Source organism: Saccostrea cucullata, unplaced genomic scaffold (genome assembly GCF_032062105.1).
Source record: "Saccostrea cucullata isolate Sc308-1 unplaced genomic scaffold, CSIRO_AGI_Scuc_v1 ctg5, whole genome shotgun sequence".
NCBI classification, from domain to species: domain Eukaryota; kingdom Metazoa; phylum Mollusca; class Bivalvia; order Ostreida; family Ostreidae; genus Saccostrea; species Saccostrea cuccullata.
In genome coordinates, this window is record NW_026940631.1 from 443237 (window position 1) to 470919 (window position 27683).

The window sequence follows — 27683 nt, forward strand, 5'->3', positions numbered from 1 at the left end:
CTCCAGAGAGATGAAAGGATGCCATTCAGTGGTGCTTTACTTTTGACCTTGTAAAAGAAATAAAGTGTTTTAGGAAGCAGAATTTATTTTAAAACTGCTGCGTAAAATGAAGGTCTCTTGTAGCTTCCCATCAACATTTAGAAACATCGACGACGATTTATCAATTAACAGACTAATTATCATTCCTACGTTGATTCAATTTATCTTATTGAACTCCAAATAAAAGACACCATAAAGTCTGATACATAACATCTGCTTTATAGATGGATGTTTTACTACTGAAAGACATTCATGGAGGAGTATCAACTACCCTTTATGAAAAACATAAAAAGATAAATATCTAGGGATATACCATCGTAAGCTTCACACTGGGTTTAGTCCCTCAGTTAATCATATTCTATTAACGAACAATTTCAAAACAAGACAAGCAACAGAAAAATAACTTGCAGAGACTATCACAGTCTTGGGATCATACCATCTATTAAAGGTTGCAGTTGAAAATCATAACTCACAGGAATGAATTCATTTATTAGGATTATAAATTATAATACATGTAATTGCAGGACAATTGTCTATCATATATAATTTGATTCCATAAATACCTCGTTCTTTATCTTAGACATTTCTTGTATCAAACCATACATATCTTATAACGATAAAAAATGCTCACTTTAACTGATCATGTCTCAAATAGATGAAATTTAAGAAAAAGTCTATTTATACGCATGGTATTTTCTTTCTTTTTATCTATATTTTTGTGCTAATTTGCTAGATGGCTAGAAATTTTGTCAGAAGCAAAGATATTAATAGGAAGATTTCTATGTATGCTTATTCTAAATTATTTCTTTTTTACATTTTCTAGATTGAAATACTGTTTATTATCTGTTGAAAAAAGAGAAAATGAAGAGAATTTGAAAATGAGGAAATACTCAATGTTGTAAGATATTGAGAGAGAAGAAAAAGTCCACACACATACTAAATCTGCCAAAATTTCTCAAAATTGTTGTTTATATCCATGTTTTCAATACTTTCTGTCATAATAATTCCAAAACTGCCCTATGACGCCACAACCTACGACACTGCGTTACGAAAAGACAGACGCAAATTTTTTATGCACAGAATTTTTTTTCAGCTTGATATGGAAATTATATTACTCGTGAGACAAGAATTGTTTTTCATATTTAACATCCACTTTATAATGAAAGTTTGAGTACGGTATTACGTCTTTATCCTGGCTTACAAAAATATGATTTCGTGAATTCGCTTACATCTTTAACAGGGGAAAATTATCCTTTGAAACATAAATGGTAGTTTCATGTTGATTTTTGATAAGGTTTAAGAGCATACATTTTCATATTACCAATCATGAATCGAAAATTACATTTTCCCCTAAAACAACAACAACCCTTATTCCAAGAATTCCTCACATTTTACCCAATACGAACCATTACTTGAAATATAATTGTTCATCGGGAAGATGTACAATAAGGTTTTGTGAATTTTCATATTTTATCCCAGGGGACAAGTTTGGGAGCAAAGAACGACTTTTTCCTCTATAAAACTGGATCCAAGAACTCCTTTTACTTTTGATAATTTTATGATGTAGCCAATCATTCTTATGCCCCGCCATGAATATGGCCGGGGCATATAGTGTTTGTCATGTCCGTCTTCCGTCCTTCCGTCCTTCTTTCCTTCTGTCCTTCCGTCACACTTTGCGTTTAGCTCTGTTCAAAGCTTAGTTTAAAAAAACTATCTAAGATATTTTCATCAAACTTAACTTGGTGATATATATTGATAAGAGCTTTGCAACTGCATCAACATTTCTTGACCTTGACCTTTCCTTTGACCTTGACCTCACTTTTCTTATATTAGTGTTTAGCTCAGTTTTACACATACTGTTCAAGATCGATGGTATTATCAAACATCACGTGTTAATACATACTGATGAGAGCTATGCAACTGCATCACCATTTTTAACCTTGACCTTTCCTTTGACCTCTTGACCTCACTTTTCTCAAATAAGTGCTTTGCTCAGTTTTAAAGATAATCAAACTTCACCTGCTGATACCTACTGAAGAGACCTATTCAACTACATCAACATTTTTGACTTCGACTTTTCCTTTGACCTTTACCTCACTTTTCTTAAATTAATGTTTAGCTCAGTTTTTAAGAAACCATCCAAGACTTTTTTATCAAACTTCATTAGCTGATAAATACTGATGAGAACTATTCAACTGCATTAACATTTTGACCTTGACCTCACTTTTCCTAAATCAGTGTCAAACTTCATATGCTGATATATACTGATGTAAGCAATTCAATTGCATCAACATTTTTTACCTTGACCTTCATTTGACCTTGACCTCAATTTTATCAAATTGGTTTTAAGTCAGGTATAAATAAACCATTCACAATATTTTTTTTTAACTTCATATGCTGATGAGAGCTTTTCAATTGCATCAACATTTTTTGACCTTGGCATTTCCTTTGACCTTGACCTCACTTTAAAGAAATTAGTGTCAAACTTCATATGCTGATACATACTAATATAAGCAATTCAACTGCATTACTATTTAAGATATTCTGATCAAAATTATACAAATTTTCATATTGCATTACTAATATACCCTCGGCGGGGCATTCATGTCCTATGGACATATTTCTAGTTGGAAGATAATTGGAAGTTTCCTGTATCCTATCAGGGTTTGTATGTTCAACTATTTGGATTTAGATTTATAGATATTTATTTTTCCCACACACGTACATGTATGAGTGATTGTTAAATGCTAGCTTCCAAAGTGCTTAATCTTGTTATTCTATGGTTGCCTTTGTCATTTTTCTTTCAATACCCTTGGAAAGCTCCGATGTTTGTGTCAGTTTTCCTTTTTTATATATATACTCTAAATGAATATAAATATGCTGAGAGTAATTCATGTCATGGATTTAAAATATGTAAAAGTTCTAGTACCACACATTAAGTTGGAAAAAGAAAATAGAATTAAAATTTTGTTGTACATATTTTCTACCGTATTTAAAGACTTTAACGAAAAGTTTCCATTTTTCAATCAAATTCAATACACTGGCAATAAGGTAGCGTGTTACATGTATAGGACAGTTCATTACTCCTTGACTTTTACGACAATTGTAAAACACAAATACATGATGAAAGCAGCACTCCCTCGGAACTTGTTTACTTTAATTCAACCCAAGGCAGCAATGAAAAAAGCTAAATAAATGAGAGTGTCCCTTTGGGTCGGGCAACGCAACGCTGCCTATTAAATGAGAAATCCAAAGCTCATTTGAGTAATTCAATAAGACAATTTTCAAGAGTTCATGAATATGTTAAAGTAAAAAAAATAGCAAAAAGTGGAGTTAAATTAACTAAATCTCTTCAGGAAAGACATAATTGCATACACCAATGAAGTAAATTATTATACCTGTGTCTGGGTTTGAAATAACATGCTTTTTCTGTAATATTTCTAATATTTTGCGCACAACAATGACGGATTAAGAGAGGGCTTAATTTTCTGAAATTGTCTGCACGTAGAGCATATCCTTGCGTATCGAATCTACTGAGAGACATAAACCCATATACTTGTACTATGTGATAAGGTGTGGGTGTACATAATTTAGAAAATGATAAAGACATCACGTTCATCATAAACCTTTGTTGTAAGCTCACCATTAACGTATATCCCTGGACCCAGCAAGATATCCAAAGGTGAAACAGATGTGTCAGACTCGGCGTTAATTCATATTTAAAAGTTCATTGCGATATTTTGAATCGACATATGAGTTAACTTTCTGTTAATTGAAAATGCTCCATCAATATATTTAAATAATGATTTGAAGGTCAGTATAAGTTTTTTTATCTTCTCGTGTATATCATTTTGAACAATATATTCTTCATATGCACACAAAACTTGGTCCACTAATGAGAAGGCGTAAAATTTTGGTACCAATGGGATCCAGAGTGTCAGAAGACCTGGTCTCCAAAAACTACATAGATCTTGTCAATCAGAGGCAAAACCATCCTTTTTATTTTTAACGTCAATGTATATATATTTTAGCAATATCATTTTGCAAAAGTCCAATGACAAAAATTATAAATCAACAAGTTCCATTTTAATCGAAAAGGTAACTGTCAATGATGTCATAAAGTTTGGACCTCAATTTAATGAAAGGAATAGCTGTAAAAAGTTATGCAAAATTTTGTCTTATTGATTCTGGTAAAAAAAAATTATGATTTCAATTTTCTAAAACTTCCAAGAATTTTTTTTGCATTCTCATCCAATTATACACCACTTCTCAAATACTACAGTATATTGTTGTAGAGTCCTCCTTTAGTTAATCCATCACTGCAGTAAATATTTACCAAGACGAAACATATGGAGATAATGAACAGTATTAAAGATCAAAAATCCATAAAACAATACAAAATAGGAGCAGAGCAAACACGGACCTCAAAAACATCATAAGTGGGATCAGATGCCATGGAGGAGTGAGCATCACCTGCAGACCGGTCACATCCGCCATGCGCTTCTTGTCATGATCGGGAAATAACGGAAAAATCATTTGCCATTTCAGTGTGTGAATTTCACGATTGAAAAGTTAAAGTCATCACGTTTAGCATAGAGTTTGGTTGTTAGATTACCAAGAACCTCTTTTCAAGTAAAATATCCAAATATGAAACAGTTGTGTCACACTCAGTGGTATCGTTCATCTCAAGCTCACCAAGATATATTGTATCGACATAAGAATGGAAATTACCATTGTTAATTGATACATGTAATACCTCGTCGATATATCTAAATGTCGAGTTGAAGGCCACAGCAAGTATTTCCTTTTCACGCATAAGTTTGGACAAATTCTGCTTCATATAAATACAAAAATAGATCTACTCATAACGGGGCGCAATTGGTACCCATGGGAATTCCAATAGATTGTTGGAAGACCTCATCTCCAAAAACTACATAGATATTGTCAATCAGAAACTCAGGCATCTTTTTGATGTCATTTTCAGTGTATTTGTGTGTATAATCAGAATGTTTTTTTAACAAAATAATTTTGCAAATGACCAATGATCGACAAGGTAAATAAATTTACGAATTCCATTTTTATTTAAAAAAAAAAGCAGCTGTCAATGATATCAAAATGCCTGGACTTGATTTTATCGTGTGGAATGGTTGTGTATAAAACTGAGAATTCGTAAGTTTTTAAGCTGTTGATTTTCGTAAAATCTTGTGAATTCAAATTGTCCAAAAGTTCCTTGGAATTTTTAAGCATCAACATCTGATTTACATCACTTCTCAATATATCGCTGAACTGTTTTCTTAAAGTTTCTCCTTTACTACTGTTAATATCCTAGTGAAGATAAAAAGACAGAGGCTTGGTAGAACATTAACTTGAACCCGCTATGTATCTTCGTTTTAAGGATTTTTATGAAGTTTAGGATTCAAGTATTGGTATGTTAATTCAAAGCCGGTTTGATTTTTGGGAATATTGAAAATATTGAAAACTGACAAATGATTTTGAAAAAGTTCCTCCTTACGAAGGTATCAGTTAGTTAATCTTGTCTTTTTATCTAACTTTTTTGCAACTCTGGTCAAATCTAACAAAAAAATTCTATCAACCGTTCCTCACATAAACCTTGAATCTCCAAAAAAAAAAAAAAATCATTTGCTCGTTCATTGAACCTTTTACAGGGACTTGATGGATTTATTGGTCACTGAACACCCGACCTGTTGCTAATGTGAACAGTTAACGATACCCTTGACAACGGGTTAGAACAAATTGTGACAGGGAAGGTGTGAAGACTTGCTGTGGATTTTCCAAGCCTCGTTTTGGGATGGGAAGTAATTGCAATTAACCGAGAACAAGATCAGAATTTTGAGTAATCTACAAACATTTAAAAATTGAGAAAAAAAAATCCTTTTCATAAACAAAAAGATTAGATAATAAAACTCCAACAAGAAGTGATTTCTCATATCTTGTGGCTGGTTCAATTTAGTGTCATTTCTGAATTCTTATTGAGGACACTTGACTTTTTTGTCCTTCTTAATTTTTTCTTGTGGCTAATTTGTTTTTGTCTTAAGATAATACGGGAGTAGTGTTATCCAAAAGATACAGTTAAATTGCAAGTTTTCCGTGTATATATGAACCAATATTCAGAGGTTAGATACACTCGAGGCGTTTTAAACTTCAAAATGTTATAATGTAAAAACAAGTAATAATAAGAGAAGCTAATTTATTTTTCTTTTAATATTTTTTGTAGCCATGTGACATTTTAGCAATTTTAGTGCAAGTGTACCGATGGATTAAATTTATACAACAGGTGGTATTACCTAAATTTGTACTTTCTTTACACTTTAAAAAGATATTCAGTTTTAAGAATAAAGTTTATATCCCACAAGATGTTTTGCTCATTTTTGTATCAGAACTCCCCAACACCAAAGAAGGAGGTAGAGTTTGTAGACATACTTTGTTTAACTCGATTCCTCGTAAAATCAAACATGCAAGTTATATATTTATTTTTACTAATATAAAAATGTTATTTTTTGCAGACCATGAATGCATTTCAAAATGAATTGACTTGATTTTTACTTCTTAGTTACAACCCCCTTCCCTTTAATTAAAAAATGAAATAAATTATTGTTTCGGAAAAATGTGTGCTAGGTTTTTGTGCTCCATATTGTAATTTGTAGATATAAAATTTGATTGATACAGGGAGTATATTTTGTTAAAAACATTCTGATAGTAAAGTAAGTTTCAAATTGACAATATATATATGTTTTTTTGTCTTCCAACAATCTATTGGCAAAATCTATTTTTATGCGTGAAAATTAGAAAAAGGCTGTGGCCTTCAACTCGACATTTAGATATACCGACGACGTATTGTCTATCAACAATAGTTATTTCCATTCTTATGTCGATACGATAAAACCCGGTGAGCTTGAGATAAAAGATACCACAGAGTCTGGCACATTTGTTTCATATTTGGATATTTTACTTTAAAAAGACGTTAATGGTAATCTAACAACCAAGCTCTATGATAAACGTGATGACTTTAACTTTTCTTTCGTCAACTACCCTTACTTATGCAGCAATATACCTTCATAACCTGTATAAGGTTATATCTCTCAATTACATCGATACGCAAGAGCATGCTCTACATATGTACAACTTCTAAAACGAGGTAAGTTATTAAAAAACAAGTTGATGAAACAAGGATATCAGCAGTCCCGTTTAAAGTCATTATTTCATAAGGTCTTTGGTCCATACAATGACCTTGTAAGCAAATAAATTTTTTTTATTGAGTCAAATGCTGACTGACGTTTTTCATAATTTATACTAATTGTAGTTCCTTATCTATACACTGAATTGACGACGGATTTTTCCGTTATTTCCCGATCATGACAAGGAACACACGGCAAGAGGTCGGCAGGGGATGCTAACTCCTCTATGGCACCTGATCCCATCTCTGATGTTTTGGAGGTCCTCTCTGCTCCTATTTTGTATTGTATTTAGGACTTTTTAGCTTGAATACTTATTTATTTTTTTTTTTAAATTTTTTAAAATTTCTTTGTGGCGTATAACATCGTTTCTGACCGAGAAAGAATTTTATAAGGAAAGATGTGGGAGTAAAACAATGTTAATGACTTCTATATAAACGATATATTTGATAATTTTTTGCCATTATTTACACACAAAATTGTCGTATGATTTTTTTCCGTTTTTCCAGATCATGACAAGGAACACACGGTGGATTCGACCGATCGGCAGGGGATGCTCACTCTTCATGGCTCCCGATCCCACCTCTAATGTTCTGGAGGTCCGTGTTTGCTCTCCTCTTGGTTTGTTTTGTTTAAATGAATTTTTTAGCTTGAACACTGTTTGTTATCTACTTATATTTCATTGATAAATATAAAAAAAGGAATGGCAATTACAAGAAAGGATATATTAAAATCTTGTAACTTGTTCAAAATTTAGATAGAAATTAACTGATGAATTTTTAATGTGCACTATTGGGTCTCCTAATATGTTTAAAGCAGTTTCGGACTTAATCCGTCGAAAAACATACATATCTCACTTTTTGTATCCCTTCATCTTAACACTATGTCGTATTTTAATTTTGTTAAACTTTTTGGACTATTTATCTCTCTCTCTTACTATCATACAGCAATCTTGAAAAAATTGAATCACACCAGATCCCCACGCAAAGTAGCATAAAGCTTCATAATTGCACTTTAGAAGATCGGAAGGAAGGTTTTATGGTTACTTTTCACTGATGATTTGTTCGCATTTGTGTGATTGGTGTCGGATTCTCCCCAATGTGCTTTTCTGAGACTTATATACTGATACTCCTCTAGGAGTTGATGGCTTTACCCAATTCTCATTTAATGGTTTATCCAAGGAAAAAAACAGTTGTTCGATCGTGTTATTAGCTTTATTTTCAAAGATTCACATACTCCCTGGTGCAAAAAAGGCCATGCTTTAAGAAATGTAGGCTACAGTAACTCGTTAAAATTCGTTTTCATTGCAATAGAAGAAAACTAGCGATATATGTCGTCTGGTTGCAAAACCATATAAAATACTTATCAGAGTCGTAAACAATGGGAAATTTCACACGCTAATTGTCTTTCCTACGTTGATAATGTATAGCCGATTATTTTTAATATTCACATTCAATATTGGGACCTTTTTGCATGCTAGTGTTAGTGTCCGCTACATGTCCACAATATTAAACACAAAACAGTTACAAAAATACATGTACATATTGATTGATATATAATAAGCAATAATATAATTATATGTTCCGTTGAAAATGTCGAATTTTGAATCAACGCAGTTCATGGGGTTGTAAAACATCAATGCGGTCTCAAACCCGTAAGACTCTTACCAGAAATAAAGGCAACATGTAAAAAATGTCTAATACAGCAGAAACTACAAATCAGGGATTAATCTGAACCATAAATTGAAATCTTCTCGGTTTTATTGCCTCCTGGGTTGTCTCAATTTGTGAATTAGGAAGAAAAGTTCCATTAAGAATAGAAAGAAACATTTCAGAATAAATGAAAAACACAATAACAAGGAGGTAATCATGATGGAAAACTGAAAAACCGCAGCATATATTGAGATTTAAGAAGTTTTAGTAGCAAAAGAATCGTGTTTGCAATTGGAAAGAGTGCAATTAATGCGCAGAAGCTGTGTGTAATATTAATTTTAAAGGTATGTTTATGTAATATGAAAGTGATTAGTTTTCTGGGTAAAAAACTTGTGTTTGGTATCAATCCTCTGCAGAGCACGAAATGAATTGGCAGTTTCAAGTATTTTATAACGTTTTTAAATATCACCTACTCATACGCTTACCAAATCTGGAGCCTAAAAGAGGCCCACTCAATACTAAATGTCTATTTATTCTGACAATTTCCAAGTGTAATGTGTAAAACAATGAATATTCTAAATATAAAATAATAAATAAAATACTAAAGTTTTAAATTTTTAAGAGAGAGAGAGAGAGAGAGATTTATCATTAGAAGTTAATAAAACTATTTATTATTTAAGGAACAGTTAATATTAATAGCTTCAGTTGACTAATTGCAAGTGATATTTGAAATGCTAAGCCATAGAGAAAAACGAAAATAATATAGATCTGTCAGAAGCAGATTTCGATATTCCATAGAATACAAATCACATAACAAAACCACAGCAACAAAATGTATTTTTATTAAATTCAGTGATACATGAAGCACTGAAAAAATTGTTTTCTGTTTTTTTTTTATATTTTCATTACAATTGTTAAGTTTGAATATACGTTATATGACAACGAAACATAAGCGCAACTTGTCTTACATATCTAAATGTATATCTATAAGATATAAGATAAAATTGATTCTTCTCTAGGTAATATTAAATAGCAATCTATGATATGATTTAATAAATTACGATAATAAATTATGAGGGGGAATGTACATGTATGCAAGCAATTAATTATGCAACAAACTGTCATATACATGTGTACAAATTATAAAATCAAATTTATGAATTGATCTGAAAAAAAAAATAGTACAGCAACAAACTTGTCAAAGCATATTTTCAGTAACATTCCTTACATGAAACAAAAATAAAAAGACAGGAAAAATAAATAAATTAAAGAGAGCCCATGGGACACATACAGATGGACAAACAGAAAGCAGACAGATGGACCCGCAAAATATGAACAGAAAGGCTCATTCCAGTCTTCAGCTCAGTCGAGGTAGGAAAATATTAAGTCGAATTTTTCCTCATAATAAGTCGCCAATGAGGAAATGTCGATCCAAAACATCACAATTGATTTACATGGCAAAGAATACGGAGCGTTATAATTTCTAAAAAAAAAAGAAAAAAAAAGAAAGAAAGAAGCAACAAAATTCTGAGAGGAGCAAACCAGAAATTAGACCATTAGATGAGTAGTGATTTAAAATTTAATCATCAAAAAAGAAAGGCAGCTGCCGACTGCTACCACCTGAGGGGTTCCTGACTGGACAGCACTTGGAGAATCTTGGACGGAAGAATTCGGCGGACGAAGCGCCACAAAATCCAGCAAATTCAAACCCGTGCCTACAGAACATCGTACAGTGACATCCTGGTAGATACCGGTCTCTACCGAAAGAATCCATTACTTCTTGAGAACCTGAATTTGCAAAATCGTGATCCATATCCCAAGACCCGCTAGATCCACCTGGGAAAAGAAGATCATCGTCTGGTTTTTCTGTTGTCGTAGGTGCCTTTGTGGTCTTGGGTGATTTTGTTAATGCATGTGTTACCGGAGTTGGAGTTGTTTTATTATTTTTCTTTGTTTTATCTTTAGTTTGCTTAACCTTTTTCTTCTTCAGTGCTTTTGATTTCTTAGATTTTGAAATTTTAACTGCAGGTTTTAGCTTTCGAACTTTCTCTTTCTTGACCTTCTTAGTAACCGATTTTACTTTCTTCACATTCTTCTGCAACGGTTTTGCCTTCATAACCGGTTTTACTACGGGATTTATAGGCTTAGAAGGTGTTACAGTTTGAAGACTTCCTTCAGGTGCCTTGAACTTGTCTGGACTGAATTTTGTTTCATACACAGGTTTCATTAAATTCATATCAGTTTTCACAATGTCTGAATTAGCTTGAGCATTGGCGATGACAATGTTCTCTGGTAACATGTTCGAGATGGGTGGAGACACCAAACCTCCTTGATCTGCCTGTATTCCCATTGTAATTTTCAACGGAGAAGTGAACCTTCTCTGGTGAATTTGCCTGGGTCTTTTATCAACATACGTTGGTTGAAGTCGTTGTCTGTTGTGAACAGAATTAAAAAAACTTGGTCCAGATGTTTCAACTCTGGAAAAAGTTGGAGTAGGCGGAATCCAATTCCTCGCAGGTAAACTTACAAAGTTTTGATGAGAATTTTTCAAGGGAGGTGTTCCTTGGAAGTTGGTGTTCATTGCAGACAAAAAGCTGAATTGTGGTTTTGAAATCTTATTTGGGGAAGCGTGGAAATGTGGGGTAGCGTGGAATGATATTTTGGGAACATGATTCCCTAATCTTCCAGTAGTTGGAAGTGAGGGATTTGAATTGTGTGCGACACCATTTAAAGGGCGCTGATCAATTTCATTTTGTCCTTTACCCTGGAATCGAAATATAGACTGTCTTTTGGCATCGACAGAAGGAGAAAGTCTCTGTCCAGGGTGTGTTTGGAATATTTCTCGTGACGAGTCAGGTCTGTTCGAGATTAAACTTTGGCTGTGGGAGAACCTGTTACGGTTATGGCCCCTGTTGTGATGAGGGTTGTACCTAAATGCAGGAACCGGATGTGGTCTGTTTTGCAATCTGAGTCGCTGAGCCACTATAGGAAAAAAACAATAACGAAAAATTATTTCATCAAAATATAAAAATTGAAATTAAATCAAATTTACAGCAAATCACAAACAGCAAAGGAGAGTAAAAAAAAACATTAATAATTTTTTTGGTTTAGAATTGAAATTACCCATCATTAGTTGTGTAAATATTAATGCACGTTGACGATGTGAAGGTCATGTTAACTAATCATAGCTTTCACAACCAGGTAGGTGACAATACACAAGTTGTTCATAGAGACCTTTTAGCCGTAGGTCATAAATTAACAAGCTTGCTGGTGTACAGCATATATTTTCTAAATTAAATTCATGCAGATAATGGAATTAAAAGAAAAAGATAAGTCAAGTATAATAACATAATATTTCTTTTTGGAAATGTCTTGGACTCTGTGGTTTCTATCTGTTGACATTTATTAGTCTCTGTTGACAGTTAACACCAATATTAATTAGTGACCATCTGGGAAATCAAAGGCCGACAGTGATTAGCTGTATAAATAATGGCCGTCTGTCATGTAAACATGTCTTATCATAGCTAATCTCGTGTAGTACTATAATCACAGATAATTTGTACCGAGGAATTGTGTATTGCGAAGAAATGTTTACACAAATCAAAAGTAATGAAGCTTCTTCGGGGTTTATGTCCCTAGATAGACAATACCCATAGTTACAAGAAAGTAATGACAAATCTTAATTTCTCTATTCATGTCAAGATTGAAATAGTGAAAAAAGAATATTTAGATAAGAATTTAGTCTTTGTTTTAATGTTGGTAATACTTACATATTACGAACTAAGAAATAAGCTTAAAAAATTAACTAAATCAGGCTTCAGGATCATGAAACATCTTAAGCTTAAATCAAACTCTCCAGGTTGTATCAAAATGTTGTAGAGCCTAAAAATTTTTTATCAGGCTTCGGGATCATGAAACATCTTAAGCTTAAGTTAAAATCTCTATGTTGTATTAAAATGTTGTAGAATTCAAACAGTTCAAAAATGTATTCAAAAAAGTATTCTAAAAGACAAAACCATCGTTAACTGCAAATCAAGAGATAAATTCAATGATTAATAAACAATTAACAGACAATTGAAAAATTGAATGAAGTCTAAGTATCTTTCATGATCCTGGGGTCAGTTTATTAACTAACTTGTACTAAAATCTGTAAGATAAATATCTAAATTTGAAAAAAAAAACCTGGTTCAAGAGGGAATATGAATCCCAAGATTACATGAAACGGTTTTCTGATCACGAAGAGTGAAATTCCTAAGATATCATAAAAATTTGGTTGGAAATCTTTTTTTATTGACGTGTTCCCTTTATTTCCTTGGAAACATATGAAAATTCATTAAATTTTGTAAAAGAAATGTAAAACAATTTGTATGAGCATAGAAACTTCTTACCTTAAAACATATTTACAACGGAATTTCTTTACCAAATCCCCGTATTTTTTTCCCATTATCCCCAAATCTTTTTTAAATATCCATATTGAAATTAAGTGCAAAATAATTTTTAACTAAATAAATCCCCTAAAATATGAAAAAAATAAATACGTAGATAATTTACAATAATAGCAAATTAAATTAGAACATAAAATATGAAAGCATTTTCAAATACCCACTTTCAAAGCATCATTTTCGGTATCATAAGTTTAAAAAAGTAAGACTCAATTATGTTCATACTTTTTACTTCTGTGAATTTTAGAAAGATCATTTTAGAACAAATTTAAGAAGATATATTCTTAAACTATCCTTGAAAAATGTCAAAGAAAAAGTTATTTGCAAGAATATTTGATAATGAATTTTATTTAAAGAAAGCTGACTAAAAGTAAATGCATTTCTGAAGAAATATATAAACATGTACATGTAAAATTAAAATTTTCTAAAATTTAACAACTTTTAATTGCTTAATACTCACCCAGAAAATTATTTGAAATTAAAAAGAAAACGGAAAATCCAAACAAAGATTTTTTTAAAATCATTATCCTAGAGGAGTGACCAGTGTGGGTTAGGGGCCCCTATTAATCTAGATTACTACTAATATTTTGTTTTTGTATGCGTTTATTAGTGTCTTGTATGCACTAAGTCAATAAACCGCAGACGTTTGTAACCAGTGAACCATAAAATAGTAGCATCCTTTAATGATCCAGTAGTAATTAACGATTATATACTACAACCTTTTGACCTCATAAATGGACCATTAAAGACTAATTACAGGAAATGCAAAGTAACGAAAAGAAATGACTTGTATACCTTTTACATTTAAAGTTCCGTATTTTCAAGCAAATGAAACCATAGTTTATTTACTTAAAAAAAAATATATACCTATTATTTGTATATATATTTTAGTTCTCCGAAAATCTCACAATCCCAAGCCCAACTAATATATATATATATATGATAAAATTTGACTACGTAAGGTTTATCCACATTATATGACAATATAGATGTACGAGTCTAATCACTTCACGTCATGCATTGTATGGCAAGCCTTTCATTTGACGTTCACGAGCTTCTTGGTTGAATGGAAAACACATTTAATGGAAGAAAAAATGTTACATAGGCATATCATTAATGTTAGATATAAAACTTTAGAATAAATATCAATCAATACATGTGAAATGCAAGAGCGAGAGAGTGTGTCATTAGCTTGGAGGAAAAATTTTCTTAAATTTCTAGCGTGAAAGGGAATTATCGTACTTTAGTATTACAATCTGTAAATAACATGAATTTTGATATTTAAAAGTGCGTCCCAGTTTTCTAAGTTGAACACTAATTCTAAAAGTGATTTTTTCAAGATGGTTCTTGCATCCCTTCAACTTAGTTCAATGTATTGAAAGTTGAACTTCGCTCTTCGACAGGTGGAAACAACTTGAAACAGACAGTTTTAAATAAGGTCAATTTAGAAATGGGAAAAAACGTTATTTTTAACCTTCTCGTTCGTATTAAAGATTAGACTTTGATTATTAAACTATTGAAGTTATAGATATTATGTATGATTTCCGTTTCCTTGCAATCTAAGTTGGTGATGCACCAAAGGCAGAAAAAAGCAGGAAGACAAGATAACACTGCTCTTTTTGACACCAACTCTAAAATTATTATTTTAAATTGACTTATCAACTCAAAGTTTTACAGAACCCAATCAAGACGATATTTTGAAATATCTTTAAAAAGAGTGAAGAAAAAAATCAAAGTCAAAATTGTTTTGGATGAATCAGCAACACTTGAAATACTGGTAGCAAAACAGAGGACACGCAATTGTATGTAATAATATTGGGAAAATTAGAAACAATGTGGAATTTTTCGGCATCAATCGTGAATTATCGCGAACAGCTGGAGTTGTGGAATAATCATTACCAGGAATTGTTCGTACCAAACACAGTGTTCTTGCTAGCAGTCCTTGCAATAGGAGTCCCGGCAAATGTATTGGTATTGTACATCTACTACAATCGTATGGGGAAATGTACAGCCGGGCGATTCTTTATTCCGATATTATCCTGCATTGAACTATTTGCTCTTGTAGTATCGTGTACTCTAGACCTAATATCAAATTTCTATTATGTACAGTTTCCAGGGAACGCAACTTGCAAGGTTCTAGAATATGGCTCATGTGTACTTTCAAATAGTGGTATATTTCTGCTTTCTGTCATCGCTATACAAAGGTATCAGAAGATTTGTCGTCCGTTTAGGCGCCAGATAAATTTATTTTGGATGCGGTGTTCTGTTGCGAGTTGCATTATTCTTTCTGCTTTAACCCATGCTCCTATCATTTTTTCCCGTGGCCTAGTCGAAGTCAATCATCCAATATATGCTAACGTAACTGGATACAAGTGTCATTTACTTCCCAACCTCTCTCAAGCAATAAAAAGAATATACCAAGGTCTTAGCTGGTTGCTTATGGTGAGCATTGTTGTAACTATAATATTTTACATCAAAGTAATGAAAAGACTTTATGAAGAACACAGACGCACTGCAATTCGAAGAAATCAAATTAACCAAACAAATAGAGAAATTACAAACGAAAAAATATCTGGAACGGTGTCAAAGAGTCCCCACTCCTACTTTAGAATAATGACAATGTTCTTTGTAACCTTGATTGTAACAGTACTGTTTAACATTCCGCCAATAGTAGCCATTAACATAGATTATAAGATACCAGAAATGTTGATGAAAGAAAATTTCCTGAACTTTTATTTTGCATTGAAGAGGATGAATACTTTACCGTACGTGATGCATCCTGTCATTTACGGAATATTTGACCAGAAAATGCGTGTAGAAATTTGTAAAATGATGAATGAATTGAGATGCAACACAGCAAATAATCACTTTGGATAATTTTTAAAAGACTTAGAATCCATGAGAGTCCATGCTGAAATTGTTAAAAAGAGAAATACTATGATACCAACACACCTTCAACTTTCATATTCTTAACAACATTTTTTTTTTACTTTTATGATATCTACAATATTCTCATTTTATTACATATTGCTGAACTTCAATTCTCCGCGAGGAATGGTTGCATAAGAGCTTTAAAAATTTTTTAAGTTTTGATTTTATTCATTTTGGTAAAAATTTCCGATTTCAATGTTTTATAAAGTTCCTTGAAGCTTCTTATTGTCCGCTATCATCATCTGAATATTTTGTTGTATAGTATACTTTAATATATTTTTACAAAAAATATCAATTCAATAGATAGCGCCGATTCTAAACTGGCATTTGGTAGCAAATTCAATGAAAATGAGTCATAGTTGCTGGTAACTCTGGAAGATGCACTAAAGTTTACCAACTATGGGTTGTATATACAATTCTGCATCACTGTAAAGCGGTGACACAGAAGGGAAGCCACCATTGAAAGGAACTGGAAATTTGACTGAAGTTATAAAAGTATAAAACCAGCAGCAAACCGGATCAGAAGTTTATTAAGAAGGCTTACATGAATATGACTTGTGTAACCTACATGTATCAAAATAATGAAAATTTGACACATTTTTTAAAAGAGAAAAATAATGGACAGGGAGGAAAAGTATATCTTGATGAAAAGAGGAAGAAGAAAGTGCTTGCAAACACATCTACGACGGGATGGGGGTAAGAATAGGAGTTATCTGTCTTGTAACAGTGTGTGGATTCTTCAATAAATGGAACTTACCACACTGATCACTTACGTCGTCAAATCCGTTGTTAAAAAATCTGTAAAAGCGCATGAGGATTTTAACAAAGAAAAATTTCAAATTCCTTCGTTTCACCCGTTCTTGTGACAGCATGTTGCTTTAAACCCACCATTTGAATAAATTACATGTAAATGACAATATTTTGATAATTAATAAATTCATATCTGTTTGAATCTTTATTGATGGTAAATGTGGCACATGTATTCCCTAAAACACCCTTGTATTCGGTCAATACATGTGTGCTATTAGTCCCCTACTGGTAAAACAGCAGGGAACTATAGGTTTCCACACTTTTTAACTTAATGCTTACATATAGATATTGATGTGAATTTTGGTATATAAGTCTACCAGGATGAGGTATAGTTAAGTTCGAATTATGTTCCGCTTCTATGATTTTTTGACGGAATAATGAACATTTTCAATTTTTAATGGCAGTAGGGCACTAATATATTACTTGTGCACTAATCTCAAAATGCTTGTTGTAGTATTATTAATATCTTTCTTAATTTGGCTCCTGATTCCACAACTCGGGAGTTTTCAGGGGTCTGAATAATAAACCTTGTTAACTGATTTGAATTTGTTTTCAATTATGATGGAGCACTGTGCATTATTTTAACTTTTAGATCAGAATTATTTTCAAGAAAGAAGTTACTAATAATTTCGACACACATCATGTGGCAATATCTAATTTTAAGATTAAGGGTGACAAATAAGTTCTTCCTAAAAGTCCTTAAGGCCAGACTTTGAATCACTCCCCAGGGACACACAATATAAACATTTTTAAAATACTAGTAGTTTCCTTTTCCTCATTAGCTTTAATACAAAAATGAAAGTTTGGAGACTAAACCGACACAGTCTGAATTTGACTGGATACCCATTGTTACAATGTAAAATGATTCGAAATAATTAGGAATCAATCGTTCGTTTTGATGAAGAGCTACAGTTGTGGAATGAACATTATCAGGAATTGTTTGAACCAAACACAATTTTGATAGTTTTAGCTTTGACCATAGGAATTCCGGCCAATATGTTGGTGATATATATCTACTACTGTCGAATTAGAAAACGGACAACAGGCCGCTTCTTCATCCCAATCTTAGCCAGCATTGATCTAGTTGCACTGTTATTGACATGTACTCTGGACCTTTTACTGAATCTGAAATTTGTAATATTTCCAGGAAATATAACTTGTAAAGCTTTAGAATATGGAGCTAAAGTATTTGGAAATAGTGAAATATTCCTTTTTTGCGTTGTGGCTGTTCAAAGATATCAGAAAATATGTCGACCATTTAAAAGACAGATGAACTTATATTGTATGCGTTGTTCTGTTGCTTGTTGCATAATTCTATCCTTTTTTATGCATATTCCAATCCTCTTTTTCAAAGGCGTGGTTGAAACAAATAGTCAACAATTTGCTAACGTTTCTGGAAGTACTTGCAAAGTGCTTCCACAAGTGCCCATAATGCATAGAATTGTATATCTAGGGGCTATCTCGATAATTTTAATCGGAATCATAGTCACAGTAACACTGTATGCAAAAGTGATAAGAAAACTGGACCGCGATCACAGACGCTTTAACCGACAGAGAATTAAGGCACACAAAAGCAAAAATAACAATTCCAACAATGAGATTGCTACAAAGAGTGCAAAAACCTACAATCGTATTTCAAAATTATGATTATGTTTTTACTAACGTTAGTTGTGACGGTTGTTGCCAGTATATCATCTGCAATAACAATCGCCATTGAGTATAGAGACCCCGATATTCTACATGAAATGTCGAAAGATATTGCCAAATTTGTCTTATTATGAGAAGAATGCATATTTTGCCATATGTTTTGCACCCATTCATATTTGGAATGTTTGACACTCAAATGCGTGTAGAAATCAGGAATCTGGTTAGCGTAATAACGTGTGGTGAACAAGACCAAGCGTGTTATCTTTCATCAATGAAAAGACGCTAAGCTGAAGTTATTTCCTGTTTTTCATAGTCGACATACTTTAATCTCATTTAGAATATGCAAAATTGGAGCCTGCAAAAGAATTTTTTTTTCATTTTTCTTTACAAAACAAATTAAATCATTTAATTTATCAAATTGGCAAATATGATAGATTTTATATTTTAATAGTTTTTTCTTTTCATGGAGATGAATAGAGGTTTTGCTTAGGTTAATGTTGCTTGGAATACCTAAAATGTATAATACTTAATTTTGTTATAATAAAGAATATCATAATTTAATGATACTATCAGGTAACTATAAGATGGTATGATAGAGATGCTATATTGGTTTACTTGATCACTACGATCAGTTAAAAAAATGCTCACTTGACATTTCAGGTTGGAAAAAAATTAGTTGAATGCATTGCATATTGTCGATATATTTTCAGATTTCAGCCAGAGAAATAAATAAGGCATTGTATGTTACGATGAACCTTATACAACATGTATCTGGTTTTTTGATACTAAGTAAATTAAAATATAGACATTAGATTTCCTCATACTTTAATATAAATAGCCTTTTAAAAGTGTATCAAAAACCACAGTTTATTTTGATATCGACCTGGTCTATTCCTTTCATGTTCATTGTCGAAACCAACATACTGGACACATGCTTTTGCTATAAATAAGCCACGCAGCCAAATTGAAGGAATTATGGAATTTTTCGATAACCCAGATTCAAAAGGTTCAGATCAAAGAGAATAACTGATTATGTGGAATCATCAGGATCAGGTTATGACAGAACCGAATTCTGTTTTGCTTTCTGTAGCTTTAGTCATAGTTCTATTGTCAGCAAATACATTTTTATCATTGAGTCAAATGCTGATTGACGTTTTTCATACTAATTATTAGTTCATTATTTATACACTGAATTGATGACGGATTTTTCCGTTATTTCCCAATCATAACAAGGAGCAAACGGCGGGTGTGACCGGTCGGCAGGGGATGCTTACTCCTCCATGCATACTAAAAAGATCGTTTTAATATCCAAAAAATAAACAAAATCAATCATACAGAGGCAGTTGAAATTCTGTGACATCAATTTATCTGTCAAAAACAGGTCTTCCTTTAACAAAAAAGATGGTATTGAATAGGTAAAGTGATAAATAGAAATTTTGCTTAGGTTATTGTTGCTTGGAATATTAATTGTATATACCTAATAATTAGGTTATAATAAAGAATATCGTAATTAGTATTTTCAGGTTACTATAAGACAGAATAAATGTCACATTGGTTTATTTGATTACTATATAGTACTACGATTAGTAAAAAAAAAATGCTCACATGACATTTAAGATTTTGAAAAACCTACTTGATTGCACTGTATACTGTCGATACATTTTGAAATTTCAATTAGAAAATTCAAAATAAATAAGATACAGTATGTTACGGTGAATTTAAAACTAAAGTATCTTGTTTTTGAGAAATTCAAAAATGGACTTTAGACTTCCTCAAACTTCATATATAAATAGCCTTTTAAAAATAAATCTCAAAAACAGATTAATTTTGATCTCGACCTGATCAATCTCTTTTATGTCCATCATCCAAACCACCATACAACAATCAAAATTGTTTTGCTATAAATTAGAATCGCAGCAAAGTTGAGAAAGGTATGGAATTGTTCAATTACTCAGATTCAAAAGGTTCAAATCAAACAGAACAACTGATTATGTGGAATCATCAGTATCAGGTTTTGTTGGAACCGAATACTGTATTGCTCTCTGTAGCTTTAGTCATAGGAGTTCCTACTAACCTGCTTGTGATATACATCTATAACTTTCGTATGAAGAAAAAGACTTCTGGACGATATTTTGTTCCAGTTCTTGCAGGTATCGAACTTGTAGCACTTCTGGTGACATGCACTTTTTATTTTATAATGAACTTAAGACTTGTGATATTTCCAGGGAACTGGACATGTAAAATTTTACAATACGCAGCAAGGGTACTAGCAAGTAGCTCTATTTTTGTGTTGAACGCGATAGCTATTCAAAGGTACCAGAAAATTTGTAGGCCATTTGATCATCAGATGAATCTGTTTTGGATGCGTTTTGCGGTATTTTTCTGTATTTTACTCCCTCTTTTGATACACATTCCTCTCTTTCTCCTGAAAGGTTTGGTGCTTGTAGAACATCCTAAATTCCCAAGTGTGACTGTGTATGCTTGCATTGTTTTCCCAGATGCCTCCAAAACGAAAATCAGAGTTTACCACGTGTTTGCATGTTTGATGGTCATAAGTTTAATGATAACGATGGCGCTTTATGTCACAGTAACGAGGAGAATTTACAGAGAGCATTGCCGCAAAGGACAGTCGATGCAAGCAGCTATCTCACATAAAAGAAACAAAGATCATTCGAAGAAACACTTCAGGACAAAAATGAACAAAACTTCATATTCTTACCTAAGAATTATGATTATGTTCCTTATTACACTGCTTGTGACATTTATATGTTATATTCCACCCATTGTTACCATGAGTATGGAGTTCAACAACCCATTCATTTTTCAAGAAATGCCAGAAAATTCAAGGAATAGTTTTCTTGTTATGAGAAGGATGCATATAATATCCTATGTCTTACATCCTTTCATTTTTGGGATATTTGACAAGAAAATGCGTTTGGAGATAGGAAAATTGAGCTGTCAGATGACGAATACCCATTGAAAAACAAACGCATCGCCTAGCAAAATACGTAAGCGACATCTACTGTAAAAATATTGTGGTTTTTATTTTATAATATGAGTTATTGTATTATTTTGTAATATATCAATATCAGGAGAGGTTATGTGTGTCTCTGTACGTTTTTCCTAATGTTAAAAAAAGTCCAAGCATCGCGTGTATATTTGTTTCAAATTAATGTAATGTATCCCGACTTCTTATAAAATATTAATAGAAAGATTATTGTAAAGCTGATTGAATATGTAAGATTTCACGTAATGATATGTCAAATTTTAGTCATATTCTAACTAACATAGTAATATTTAAGATTTCAATTTGAAAAGATCGATTTATACATTACGTATAAACAAATCATAACCTATATTTGATTTCTAAATATTGATCTTTGATAGGATCAAGAGGAAATATTTTATTAATTTTGAAAATCGTTATTATGATTAATATGGTTGCGTCTCCAATTTTGATACTCTTCCTTTAATGCATTGCATCACGATCCCCTTAAATCGTTGATTACAGTGTTAAAATGCATGAAACATGTACTCTTGAACTTTGCTCTTTGGATTTTATAGGATTAATCACTATATGAATTAGCACCTTAATCCCGGTAGAAGTCTAGGCACTATACTACGAACGACGAAGTCTACCAATAATAACTGTATGCTTTATTATCTAAGTGATTTAGTTTTCCTTTCACATGAAAAAACGTAAAACGTCACTAAAAGGGGTATTGCAGTTCCCGGGAATTTGCAATTTTAAAATATAATATGAGTATACCCCCTTCTTTTTGGAATAATTGATATTGATCGTATTTATATCTATATCCTTTGCATTATAAACATGTTTATATTCATTTTACAAATTCTGGTATCTTTAGACAAACACATGAAAAAGACTGAAAGTATTCTTGGCGTAAGAAAAAAAAATTTCAAACAGAGTCGTCTTGTATTTTGTCATGCCAGAAAAAAACTCTTGCCCAGTTACATTGAAACAAGCTACAGATTGGGCCACTCCAGAATTTCTTAGTATTAATAATATCATGTTTATTTGGCTCCTGATCTCATCTCAGAAGTTTTCAGGGGTCCATGTATATTACCTTTGTCACAGAATCTTAATGTTAATCACTGTGAGTTGTATTTACTTTTTCATCACAATCATTTTCAAAATATCACACTGATGTCTTTTATTTTAAAATTAGAGTGAAACATTAGACTTTACTTAAAGTACTTAACGTTGGACTTTAAAATACTCTTCATTGACACATATATATAGCTCTCCTCACTAGCTCAGATGGAAACCATCACATCTGAGTTTGACTGGATGTACCATTGTTACATCATAAAATGATTTGGAATAATTCAGAATCAATTGCTCATTTCGATGAACAGCTAGAGCTGTGGAATGAACATTTTCAGGAACTGTTTGAACCAAACACCGTTTTGATAGTCTTAGCTTTGAGCATAGGAATTCCGGCAAATATGTTGGTGATATATATCTACTACTGCCGTATTAGAAAACGAACAACTGGCCGCTTCTTCATCCCAATCTTAGCCAGCATTGATTTAGCTGCATTGTTTATAACATGTTCTCTGTACCTTTTCCTGAATCTGAAATATGTACAGTTTCCAGGAAACATAACTTGTAAAGTTTTGGAATATGGAACTATAGTATTTGGAAATAGCGCCATATTCCTTTTTTGCGTCGTTGCTGTGCAAAGATATCAGAAAATATGCCTACCATTCAAAAGACAGATAAATTTATTTTGGATGCGGTGTTCTGTTGCGTTCTGCATTATTCTATCCTTGTTTATGCATATCCCAACCCTCTTTTTCAAAGGCGTGGTAAAAACAAATAGTCAACAATTTGCTAACGTTTCTGGAAGTCTTTGCAAGGTACTTCCACGGGTACCCAGAATGCATAAAATAGCATATCAAGGAGTTATCGTAATAACATTCATCGGAATCATAGTGACGGTAATACTTTATGCAAAAGTTATTAGAAAACTCTTCCATGATCACACACGCTTGAAACGGCGGAGAATTATGACACATAAAAGCAAAAATAATAATTCCAACGATGAGGTTGTTACAAAGAGGGCAAACAATCCACAATCCTATTTCAAAATCATGATTATGTTTTTACTAACGTTAGTTGTAACAGTTGTTGCCAATGTATCATCAGCAATAACAATTGCCATGGAGTATAAAAACCCCGATATTCTGCAGGAAATGTCGAAAGATATTGTTAACGGTTTTCTTATTTTTAGAAGAATGCATATTTTGCCATATGTTGTGCATCCATTCATGTTTGGAATTTTTGACAACCAAATGCGTGTAGAAATCAGGAATCTGGTTAGAATAATAACGTGTGGTGTACGAGACCATGTATGGCAACGTTCATCGATTGCAAGACACATAGTTGAAGCAAAAAGTATTTCATGATTTTCGTATTCGACATACTTTGACCTCATTTATTATACTTAAAATATGAGCCTACAGAAGAAAGTGACTTTTTTCATTTGTTTACATCAATTAATGTTCTTGTAAAATAAACTGTAAGCATTATAAAGTATAGCATATATATTAAATCAGAGAGAGAGAGAGAGACTCAAGAGAAAGAGAGAGAGAAATTCGTGTTTTTCTCGCTAGTGTTTTGAAATACAGATGAAGCAAATGCGTTTTCACATATATTTTGTAAACGGCCCTTAACATTCGTCTGATCACTTTACAACTATAATTTACTATACTTCGTTGCATTACAGCGCTTGTATTAAACTCTTTACAAACAGTAATCATACTATTTTACATTTTACTTTAACTAATCATACTATTTTACATTTTACGTTAGCTTACACACAGTTACTTGACTTATAGAGGTACTTTACAGTTTAAAATCATGATGAAATATAAGAATACGAACAGTAATCATGATCAACAGTTCATAAAACAACGCAAAATAGAAGCGGTCAAACATGAACCTCCAAAACATAAGAGGTGGGATCAGGTGCCACGGAGGAGTTAGCATCCCCTACCGACCAGTCACACCCGCCGTGTGCTCCTTGTCAGGATCGGGAATATAACGGAAAATTCCGTCGTCAATTCAGTGTGTAAATAATTGACTAACAATTAGTATGAAAAACGTCAGTCATTATTTGACTCAATGACAAATTATAGTTGCTGTAAAGGTTATTACATTGACCATGGAAATTACGAAATGACGACTTTAAATGAGACTGTTGATATTCTTGTTTCATCAATTCGTTTGTCAATAACATCATTTTAGAAATTATTCTTACGTAGAACATGCTCTTCTGTATCGAATCAACTGAGAGAAATATTTCTGATTATCACTTTTCCTAAGTATTTAAGAATAAAATTAAAATTTGTGAAAGTGCAATGATGTGTCAATCAAACCCATCCAAAATATTTTAAGTTTCAATAACTTTTAGATGAAGTGAGATTTTTAATATATTTTTGTGTGAAATGCAATTACATATAAGTCGTGATATTATACAGGAAATATTAACTTCAAATCTGTGTCGTGTCTATGCACCTTTAATGACGTTTCTAAAAATTAATATTATTCGTATAAAGGATATATATGTGAGTCATTTATGTAAATAATCAAAATATTACCTGTTTATAACTTAACTGCATAAACATGATTTGTTGAGAGAATCTAGGGAGGGGGTTAAAGAAAATAAAATGTTTTGACTAAAGCCATAATTAATACTAATCTCCATTAAAACACTAATTGGATGCATTTAGGTTGTTCTCTAAATAAATATATATATATATATATATATATATATATATATATATATATATATATATATATATATATATATATATATATATATATATATATATATATATATATATATATATATATATATATATATATATATATATATATATATATATATATATATATATATGAAATTGTGTCAGTTTAAATCCACAAATCAGAATGATGTAAATGAACTTTAGGTTTTCCTCTATTTCTGTAGTTTCCTAGAAGCATGGTTTAAAATGTATGATTAATCAATAAATATTTACGGTGATAATATTTCCTTCCTGATTCCGAGACTTCATCTCTCTTGTGACAAGAATGGTATAATTAATGAAGGACCAAGGACCTTTCTAGCAGCTTCAAATCCTCATTAGAGGGTTTAATTTCTGTTCCACCAGAAATAATATCTTGATACTAACCAATAAGGATACAAACTATGAAGTATTTATTTAAATGAAAATCAAAATTACTTCATAAAATTTTATAAGAAAAATAATGCTTATACTAATACTGACCCAACATTCTTAAGGAAATTGTGTACATTTATCGCAAAAGTTTTGACACTTTCTGTTCTCCTGTAAATGAAATATGTATATAAGTACCTCCTTTACCATTCATTTGGTTTTTGAAAGTGTGAATGGATGAATGAATGAATGATTAGTTCCTCAATTATAATGCTAGGGAGGGGTAATCATAATTACCTTCTTAGTGTATGAATTAAAATTTAATGGGTATTTTTAAAATTTATTCAAATACTGAATAAGCATTTCGTTAACGCATAAACAGGTACATTTCTAAAATATAGTCATGCAAGAATCTACCATTAAAAAGAAGGGTGACACTTTTTAATCTGAACTTCTGTGTTATCCAACAGATCTAGAGAGAATATTCCTTATAAATGATTTTTCATTTCTTTCTAAGGCAGAGTGTTGTAGAGTGTAGGTTGCATAGTAAAATTTCTAGAGATTAACAACGTAACCTTTTCTGACATGATCTAGACTGTACTTTTTCACACAAAAAACAAACTTGTAAATTTACATTGGTAATTTGCAAAAAGGTTTGGAAAATTAAATTAGGAAACACAAGTACTCTCAAGTTAATATAAAACAGATGCTTGAGTTTCTAATTGAAAATATCTACGTAGTTTTTGGAGACCTTAGCATGTTTCTGAAAAGAACTTTTTTTTTTTTTTTTTTTGGCTCTTTCTTCATATACAAAATTATAAAATAGAAAAGCATGCAACAAATTCAACTATAGACAATAACATCTATCTACTTATAGGACAATGTTTCTGATTCATAAATCATTAAACTTTAATGCTTACTATCTACATAATTTTATCAAAATTTAATTCTATTGTATTGACAATGGTTTTAATCTTACTAAAAGGAATGAAAGTTATGTTTACAATGACAATTTTAAACAGAATAATTCATTCTGCCAACTTTACAATCAACTTAAGTTTATAGTCTTGGTCATGTTTTTTTTTTTTTTGTAAAACATGCCCCTGACCTTTCAACAGTCTGTGGATTTTACATGGTAATTACAAAATGCGCTCCATGATTTGCAGACCTTCATTCGACTCAAATGAAGTAGAATCATTTCAGAACCTTATACATAAAAAAAACACTTGCTTTTGACATTCAACAAGTTTTAATGATTTCAGTGCTTTTAGGAACTTTCAATCCACCCTTATTAACTTTTTGGCGACGAACTTTTGTTATAAAATAACAACTTCCTTTTTTTTTTATTGATATACATATATTGCTAAAGTTTTTACTATTAGAATTTTGCCAATAATAGTTCCTCATTTTCCATAAAGTTCATCTAATTTTGTATTTAGTTTTTGGTACCACAGAGGCTGATTCATATGTATTATATTTGGATAGTTTTACTTAGAAAACATGTAGTGTCATCTGCTAACTGGCTAAAAAAAGAAAGGTAGCCTATTTTTATAAGCGTATATTTTTATTTGCCCTTATAGCTATTGCAAGCAATTCAACACATAAAATGAAAAGAACTTACGACTAAGATCAAAATTTAATTCTGTTAATCTTACTAAAAGGAATGAAAGTTACTTAAAAATAAACATGACAACATTATTTTTTCTTTCGTCGATTTCCCTCACTAGCTTGTTCTACGTTTATCATCTGCACTTTGGATTATTGTCTCTCAGTTCATAGCT

The 27683-nt window shown here is 31.8% G+C and overlaps 1 protein-coding gene across 1 annotated transcript; it reads right to left on the minus strand.

Annotated features, from left to right (window-relative positions):
• Positions 1-10463: 10463 nt before the first annotated feature.
• Positions 10464-12011, minus strand: LOC134255804 (uncharacterized). Its single transcript, XM_062738346.1, has 2 exons — positions 12008-12011; positions 10464-11866 (listed from the first exon to the last, which is right to left on the minus strand). Exons 1-2 carry the CDS (start codon positions 12009-12011, stop codon positions 10464-10466), a joined length of 1407 nt encoding a protein of 468 aa, XP_062594330.1.
• Between the last annotated feature and the right edge of the window lie 15672 nt (positions 12012-27683).